This window comes from Crinia signifera, chromosome 11, assembly GCF_055691185.1.
Source record: "Crinia signifera chromosome 11, ASM5569118v1, whole genome shotgun sequence".
Taxonomy (NCBI): Eukaryota; Metazoa; Chordata; class Amphibia; order Anura; family Myobatrachidae; genus Crinia; species Crinia signifera.
Genome location: NC_139227.1, coordinates 68,253,300 through 68,262,389, shown reverse-complemented (window position 1 = coordinate 68,262,389; position 9,090 = coordinate 68,253,300). Strand labels below are relative to the sequence as shown.

Sequence of the window (9,090 nt, the reverse complement as noted above, 5' to 3'; positions counted from 1 at the left end):
TCACCATACTATATAAAATCGACTCCAACGTGGATAGTGGGGGTATGAAAAGGTCATAGGACGCGTACCGCCGCCCCTCGTGGGCTCGCTGCGCTCGCCACGCTTCGGGTTTGCGTTTATAGTGGGGGGTGGCGTGGGGGTGCATTTAACATTGTAAGCACCCATTCGGTTGCATTTAACATTGTAAGCACTCATTAGGGTGCTTATACATCCCAATGCATCCCATCGCATTGTATGCCATATACAATGTCATACAATTTTAAAATTGTATGACATTGTACAACATCGTGCGATATCGCATCGCCTACCATCGTATGCCTTATGGTATGCGATGCGATGGGCGCCGTGATAATACACAAGTACCACCACATGTTTACCCTCTAGCAATAACTTATCAGTACAATAAAAGTTGGGAACAAGATTCACTACGACAAATATACAGTAACATGGGGGCTTTTAATTTACATTTCTCTTTGACATATTTGGTATTGCTCGGGTAATGACAAGAACACAGAATAACAGAACATGTCGTAATATGGAATTTCGTCAAATTAAATAAGCAAATAAATAAATAAATAACATCCCGTAACTGTAAATCAGTATTGGTAGAACTTCATTTTCTTAAATATCTGCTCCAGTGTTGGCTTTGATCTCTGGTAACCTAAACGACAAATAACATAATAACATTATGGTGGCTGAATAGAATCATTATTATAATGAAAGCTGCATAATAGGCGCACCAAGCAGTGTCATCGAAGAAACTTCACTTTTTAACATACATATGTCACAAGGCGGAACTACTGCCAGTGCAGACGGTGCAGTGCACCGGGGCCCAAGGGGTTAAAGGGGCCCGGTGCCGCCGTCCACTTGGCATGACAAAGTTTTAATTTTTTTTAATGTGTAGTGCCACGAGCGGTACATGGCAGGTCCGTAGGTGCATGTGGGACAGACATGGATGCAGAGGCAGCGGCAGCAGTTCCCTGCACCTCTGCATCCATTCCATCCGGTGACTGCTGGTCTCCGTAGGTAGCCATAGAAATAGGCAGCCAATCACAAGGCTGCCTGTTGCTGCGCTCAGTCTCAGCGCCAGACAGGAGGTGTATTCCTGTCTGCTCTGAGCATGGAAGACTCGAGGAGGAGTGGAGGCGTGTCACGGAAAGCAGCAATGGCAGCCATTGTACAGAGAGCCTAATTCAGATTAGTATTCAAAACAGATGGTGTATGATCTAAGTATGATCTAAGCAGGTACAAGACTCGCATTGTGCATGTGCACAATAGGTCTTGTGATATTCCCCGCAGTCCCCTGTCACCTGCAGCATGTACCCTTTCTCATAACTATACTCACATGCAGGGCTATTTTTGTGCAGGCTCCAGCAGGAACTGTGGCCCTTATTCTAGTTCACTCTTTCTGACAAAATATTTCTTAGATGGACAAAACTATGTGCACTGCAGGTGAGGCAGGTGTTACTTGTGCAGAGATAATTAGATTTGGGTGGGGTTTTACACCTGCCTCACCTGCAGTGCACATGGTTTTGTCCATCTAAGAAATATTTTTCATAAAGAGTGAACTAGAATAAGGGCCACAGTTCCTGCTAGAGCCTGCACAAAAATAGCCCTGCTCACATGGGTGGTGTGAGAACAACTTTTAAAATTGTGTATCATGTATCTGAGCAGCGCAATTCTCAACTTGTGCAGGGTGGGGCAATTAAAAAATTACACAATGTTAAATGCACATTTTAAAAAATGAATAAAATCACTAGGTATTGGTGCTATTTAGACCCAGTGTGGATAGGACTCGTTTCCCCTTACCAAGAGACTCTATCTACCTGCTTACTCATCTGGTTCCAGCTACAAACTTTTTGGAAGTCCCGTGCCCATTCCATCGTGGATACCTGATCACGCACATCTGTGAGGCTTCCCGAGTTGGCTAAAAACTGCATCTTCTGCCATCGGAAAAAGGCCATAAGTGACAACCAGGAACCATTAGTGGCTCTAAGGACTCCAATTGAATTACCACTGGATCAGCGCAGGTTTCACGAATTTCAAACTGGTGACTATACTGATTAACACTGGGTCCATATCAATTTACCACTGTGGTATACCACTTAGTGATTTTATTCATTTTTTGAAATGTGCATTTAACATTGTGTAATTTTTTTAATTGCTATCAAATATATTTTCATTGATGCACTTGTTTATAGATGATTTTTATTAGCGCTGCTTTTCTTTTTATTTCCACCTTTTGTTTTTAAGGGAACTGACTATTCCCATAAGCAGCTGCTTTGGGTAAACAGCACATAACTAAGCGATCTTAATGAACAACAGTTATTTTATTGCTTTGGCAGCGAGTGCACACTTGTGTGGGGGATTCCGACTTAGGAAAAATTACATTAAAATAGACAGACAGTAGCAGACTGCTGTCCGACTCAGAGGAGCCAACTCTCAGCAAGTAGGACTCGTGAGTAAATGCAGCATGGGAGAAGAGGGGGTTCTGGGATGCCGAAGCAGGGGAGCACAGACTTTAGGAGATATGTCTGTGGATGGGGAGAACAGAGGAGCACACAGTGTGGAATGCAGTTGGGGACAGGGGAATATTCATTAATGAATCAACCACTACCTCTCCCTAGTCCCTCTCTGCCACCCACTGTCTCACTCTTCCAACCTCATTACCCTCTGCCATCCCTGTTACCCTTTGCATCCTCCATTACTCACTGCCTCCGTGTCACTCTCTGCCATCCAATGTTACCCACTGCCACCCTGTCACCCATCCCATGCCAACCTATGCCTCACCTGCCATCCTTTGCAACCCCCATCCCCACTACCATCCTTGTCACCCACTGCTTCTCCCTGTCATCCTTTGCCTCTCCATTCAGCCACTGCCTTAACCTCTCTCCCACTGCCACTCTCTGCATCTCTCTTTCACCCACTGCCACTCCTGTCAACCTCTGCCAGCCTCATCACCCATTGTTTCCACATGCCACTCTCTGCCTCCCCATCATACTATGCATTCCTCCTTTCTCTAGTCACCCACTGCTTCTTCCTGGTATCCCTCTGTCTCAATACCATCCCCTGTCACCCCCTGTCACCCCCTGCCTTTCCCTGTCACCCTCTGCCTCCCCCTGAAACCATGTGCCTCCCACTGCCTCTCTCTAGTCACCCTCTGCCTCTTCCTGCTATCCTTCACATCTCCCTGCCAATCACTGCCTCAACCTTTCCCACTGCTACCCACTGCCTGTCATTCACAGTCTGCCCAGTTTTCCACTGCCTCTTCCTGACATCCTTTTCCTGTCAACTTCTACCTCCCTGCCACCCACAAAGTCTTCACTGCAAATATCAACTTTAACATTTGCATAAATATATAAAAAACACATGCAGGGCAGGGACTCTGAAAGGAACTCATCTCTGCAATTGTGTAAAAATTTAATCGCGTTAGCGGTCACTTCACTTCTGTTTTGTGCCTTGCATGTGCGGTCTGCTGACCACAAGTGTGATGGGCCATTCTGCGTTAACGTGCTGGGGTCCGGCAATAGTTTTATTGTCTGATGGAGTCCCAGAGCAAAGTAGTTGGAGAACCCTGATGTAGAGGAGGAAATACTGTTGGTTTAGTGAAATCTCGCTATTACCTGAGCTATGTAATATATGATCACCACATATTTTACAGCTGACTGCATACCTACTGATGATAATGCTTTGTAGCTTACCTAGAAGACTGTTCATATTCATCAAGCTGATTGGCCCTAAGACAGTAAAATCTTCTTCCATTTCTTTCACAGCGTTTCTTCTGCCATCTATAAAATAAATGGTGACAGAAGGATGTAAACAGTTTTACAGACACCATTCAAATAACATGAATATAAAAGCGCGTTCATCAATAAGAACAATTGTACATCTATGAGAGTTTAGCATCCCAACACAAGCATTTACTACAGAAATGATAGAAAATACATTTAGGTATTAAACAAAGCTTCTAATACAATATATCTAGGCTTTGTAACACATGAGTATGTCAATGACAGGGGCTTCACTTTAAAGTTACATATTATCCTATTGTTTTTCATCATCCACCCACCTCCTTTTAGTCTGTTACCTCTTATGAGCAGGGCCCTCCTTCCTCACGTACTCACCCTACCTCTTTACCTCACCAGCCCTCCTGCCCTGTTCTTCCCTTCCTCTACTTCATCTTCAGTCTCCTCGACAATTTCGATACCTACTTGGGAACTGATGCTGATTTTAGTTCTACCAGCTATACCCCTATTTATGCAGTATTTTATCAACACACCCTGTACGTTACCTTGTAATTTGTTTTTTTTTTTTTGCTATGTACGGCGCTGCGGACACTTTGTGGCACCTTATAAATAAACGTACTACTACTACTACTATGCAGTGCACTGTAGTTAGTCTTCCATATGATAGCCTGGCAATGTGCTGCACTAGTTGCTTGCACTCAGTATATTATTATTAACCTCCCGGAATGGCCGTGAGGGTCCCAGAAATCGGGTCCCCCTCCCATCCTGTGACACCCCCCTCCCCTCCAGGAGAGGGCAGCCAGAAAGTAGGGAACCCTGATGTTATTTAACCGTGGAAGCAGGACCCTCAGTATTGTACAATACCCGTTTTGTGTAATCTCTTCTGTGGTAATCTATACCACCCAGGGTAATCCTACACAGTGCACCCAAGATGGCTGCCTCACCTGGTACCTTGTGAGGGAGGAACACAAAGCCTGTGGAAATTATTACCCAAAATGCCTACACCAGTCCTGCGTTATGCTCACTGTGAGCTATAGGTTTTCTTTTTTTATACTTGTGTGGTTTGTCTGTTGCTGTATTACTTAAGTATTCTGTATTATGTGCATTGTTTTTATGTCTATACAGTGACTTGAATCCTGTGCTATATAAGTATTATTATTATTATTATTATTATTATATGAAAGAATGCAAAATACCTTATTTATTTATGTACAGTTTCTTATATAGCGCATACATATTCCGCTTTACAAAGGATATTTGAACATTCACAACAGTCCCTGTCGCAGTGGAGCTTACAATCTATATTCCCTACCACATATACATGCACACACAGACATTGTAGGGTTAATTTTTGTTGGGAGCCAATTAGCCTACCAGTATATTTTTGTGGGAGGAAACCGGAGTACCCGGAGGAAACCCACGCAAGTACAGGGAGAATATACAAACTCTGCACATGGTGGGAATCGAACCCATGACCTCAGCACTGTGAGGCAGTAATGCTAACCATTACACCGTCCATACTGCCCAAGCAACATCCAGTCACCACAGTGATTGCATTATATAGGCTCTTTCATTTCCATTGCTTTTTAATAAACCATGCTGGATTGACCTAGAAATCACTGAGTACCATAGGTATGGGTCATATGGTCAACAGTAATTAGGTCGACAGGCAAAATGTCGACATGGTCAAAAAGACAACACAAGCATTAGGTCGGCGCAGAAAAGGTCAACCTGAAAAAAGTCAACATGAGTTTTCATGTTTTTTGGGTGTCTATGTCGACATAAGTCAACATGGACACCGTATAAGTCAGGGGTGGGGGACTTTTGGCCCTCCAGCTGTTATTGAACTACACGTCCCAGCATGCTCTGCAACAGTTTTAGCATGGCTAAATAGCAAAACTACAGCAGGGCATGCTGGGATGTGTAGTTCAACAACAGCTGGAGGGCCGAAGATTCCCCATCCCTGGTATAAGCGTACCGGGTGCCCACGCATGGCTTGCTGCGCTCACCATGCTTCGGGGACTTTATTCTATATACTATATTCTCCCTTTATGTCCAAGTGGATAGTTAAGCATGAAATACCGTCTTTTTTTGAAAAAATGTTAAACTCATGTCAACATCTTCATGTTTCCAAAGTCGACATATTGCATGTGTCGACATTTTGGCCATGTTGACCCTTACTTGCCTACTTTTGAAAACTAGTTTCAGGGAGTTTATAGTTGGTAGTAGAATTTTGCACAGCGCCCCATTGAGGGGGTGTGTCATGCTCCACCCAATAAATGTAACAGTGTAATGTGAGCTAGGAGAAATGAGGGAGATTGGTAGACTAATGAGGGAGAGAGGGAGATTGCTGCTATTTCAGTGAGTCTCCTGCAGAATGCAGGAGGGTAGGCAACTATGTGTTGACCTAATGCATGTCCACCTTTTTCATGTGTTGACCTTTTGCCTGTTGACCAATAGTGGTAGACCTATTAACTCTTGACCTATTGGCCGCATACTAGTACCACAAATTACCCAATAACACACACCTCTGACAATCTAACCACCCTGTGATCTGATGGTACATGCACACAGGGCCGACGCCACCACTAGGCAAGGTTAGGCATTTGCCTAGGGCGCCGGCCACTAGAGGGCGGTAGTGAGTTGGCCTGGCCAGCAGCAGCAGGAAGCTACTACCGCAGTCCGCAGAGGAGAGGAACTAGAAGAAGGCGAAGCTGCCGGCTGCAGGAGACTCCACAGCAACAAGTGCAGCTTGTGAGTAATTATTTGGACCCCCGCCCCGCCCCCGCCGGAGCCCGCCCGTGTACATGGCTGCGCTGACAGACAGTAGTCAGTCAGTCGCCCGGTCATCAGGCCGGCAAGACTGCAGTAAATCCACTGCCCCCCCACCCGGTGGCTGTGCGCTTAGACACCGACATAGGCCTGCAAATATCCGGCGGGTGGAGGAGCCGCCGCCGCCGCCCGCCCCCTCCCCCCTCCTACCCACCCAGCTACTCAGTGTCATAGTCTGATCTGCCAGTTATCTGGATGGTGGCGTGGCAGTCATTTTACAAGGTGGTGCTTCCTCCCTCTATAGGGGGGGGGGGGGGGGCATCTCCTATAGGATCATGGTGGCAGTAATTTTTTTTTATAAGGTGTCGCTTCCTCCCTCTATAGGGGGGGGGGGGGGGCATCTCCTATAGGATTATGGTGGCAGTAATTTTTTTTTACAAGGTGTCGCTTCCTCCCTCTATAGGGGGGGGGGGGGGGGGGCGGTATCCTGTAGGTTTGCCTAGGGCGCCTAGATGCCTTGCACCGGCCCTGCATGCACAGTACTGTAACTGCTGCTATAACAATCTCTATGTGCTGTCACTAAGGTATATATGTTGTTTCATCTTGATTAGGTCACATGTGCAGACTATAAACTGATATAGCAGACATTTACTATATAGAAATATTAGTTATACATGTAACGCTGTCTATGCCCCTGTGTATCGTATTTGACTATCCATTGAGATATTCTGTAAGCAATAAGTTTGCCCTTGCTGGTAAATGTGATACCTATGTTATATAATGAAACTAAGTATTACTTACGCTTTCCTTTCAGGTACAATGTAGATTGAGGACCCCAGTTTCTTGTTAAAACCTAATATAAGACAAAATAAATAATCCAATGATGCCCATACATGGTGCGATGTTCAGATGCGATGTGCACTCCTGCGCACGTCACATCGCACAGCACAGGAAGTATGTGCAGCCCGTACCTATTGTACTAGATTGCTGTAGCACATTGCATTGTATCTAGTACAAAATGTACAGAGTCCATCGCTCCATGTATGGGCACCTTAACAGTATAATACGTAACACTAAAGTAAGTGCATTAACCCACCTTCGTTCCTGCGCTGCAATCAGCTATAAGGACTAGCAGAAAGACCGCCGATATCCAGGCAATTGCCTTTTGTGTGCTCTAAACAAAAAATACACAGAAATATGAAAACAGCGAAAAGACCTGACAGTGTGCTCAGTTTCTTGCCGCATCCTCACCATCATTCTATGTATTTATCTGATGTATCTTTGTCCTTTCATGAAGATCCAGTTACGTTTTTTGCAGCCCAGATCCTTTTTGTGAGGGAATCAGTGGTATTCAGTTCTGTTCCATGCAGCTATATAGAGACCTTGCTGCTGTTATACAGTATGTGCACCTGTATTTATATACTGTACAAATTGTACTGTAAAAGAAACGTCACTGTTGTCCAAACACCCCTAGGCTTAATTAGGTTAACATAATACATCCTAATGCAATTGTGAGTTATTCTATTATCACTGATTTTAACTCTGGCAGGAGATCTCTAGCGTAATACTAGTCATTGTATGCTGTGTGGCTGATAAACATCCACATGTGTATATACTGTGTATATATATATAGAGCAGGTGGTTTTAGGAAGCGCGGGTAATAACTGTGTGTTCAGTCCAACTTACCAACACCCCCTCTGGGTGTGGAAGATAAAAGGCCAGATGCACTAATCTTTAAAAGTGATAAAATGGAGAGTGATAAACAGCCAGCCAATCAGCTCCTGCCTGACACTTTTCAAACATAGCCTGTGACATGGCAGGTAGGAGCTGATTGGCTGGCTGTTTATCACTCTCCATTTTATCACTTTTGAAGCTTAGTGCATCTGGCCCAAAGTCACTATAAGCCCACAATCAGGACTGCTGCTCCCTTGCATATATATGTCCCAAAATCCAAAGGACTTTGTTTAAAATAGAAGAAACAAAGGGCATCCCTGCAATTATGGGACAGCCTGATGGCTGTTGTACGTCCTTGTGAATCTTCGGCCAATGGTAGCATGCCGCCAGATTCGGTGAGATGTTACACAGATATTTGTAATGTTCTAAAGATAGGACCTCTAATGCTCCTACCATTTGTAAAAGGCATTCAAGTTCCCTTATGTAACCATAGCCAAATGCAGGGGGGGGGGGGGGGGGGGGGTTCTGGTTACCCGGAAACCCCCCATCTCTTGGCAAGTGCCTTAAAATATAACAAAAATAGCACTGGTATATAATAAAATCAATAGAGCTGCCACCGCATCATGCAGTGTAAGGGACAGAGCAGAGCTGCTGCACATGCCCAGTGTACCAGCTTCTTCTACCACATTTACTGTATGTGTGCATCTGAGCCCTCAAACATCGCAATGGAGAGCAGCTGCCAGGAGGAAGAGGCAGGAGCCTTACCATGAAGTGGGAGATTGTGAGCTTAGAAAGTGTAGTACTGGTTCTATACTGTATGTTTGTGTATTTATTTATTATATGTTTAACATTTTCCTGACCACTTATTTTATTTAAATGTTTGAAACAGCCTTTGCAA

The 9,090-nt window shown here is 44.7% G+C and overlaps 1 protein-coding gene across 1 annotated transcript; it reads right to left on the bottom strand.

The window, feature by feature from the left end:
- Positions 1–455: 455 nt before the first annotated feature.
- Positions 456–7,900, bottom strand: LOC146046123 (spexin prohormone 2-like). Its single transcript, XM_083165317.1, has 5 exons — positions 7,770–7,900; positions 7,615–7,692; positions 7,320–7,371; positions 3,702–3,788; positions 456–661 (listed from the first exon to the last, which is right to left on the bottom strand). The coding sequence occupies exons 1-5, from the start codon at positions 7,773–7,775 to the stop codon at positions 597–599; spliced, it is 288 nt and encodes a 95-aa protein (XP_083021443.1). The 5' UTR covers positions 7,776–7,900; the 3' UTR covers positions 456–596.
- Between the last annotated feature and the right edge of the window lie 1,190 nt (positions 7,901–9,090).

Coding starts and splice junctions, on each gene's coding strand:
- LOC146046123 (XM_083165317.1), bottom strand. Junction 3,789..7,319: donor ATTGTACCTGAAAGGAAAGC/GTAAGTAATACT, acceptor TTTATTTTATAG/ATGGCAGAAGAAACGCTGTG. Junction 662..3,701: donor GAATATGAACAGTCTTCTAG/GTAAGCTACAAA, acceptor TTTGTCGTTTAG/GTTACCAGAGATCAAAGCCA.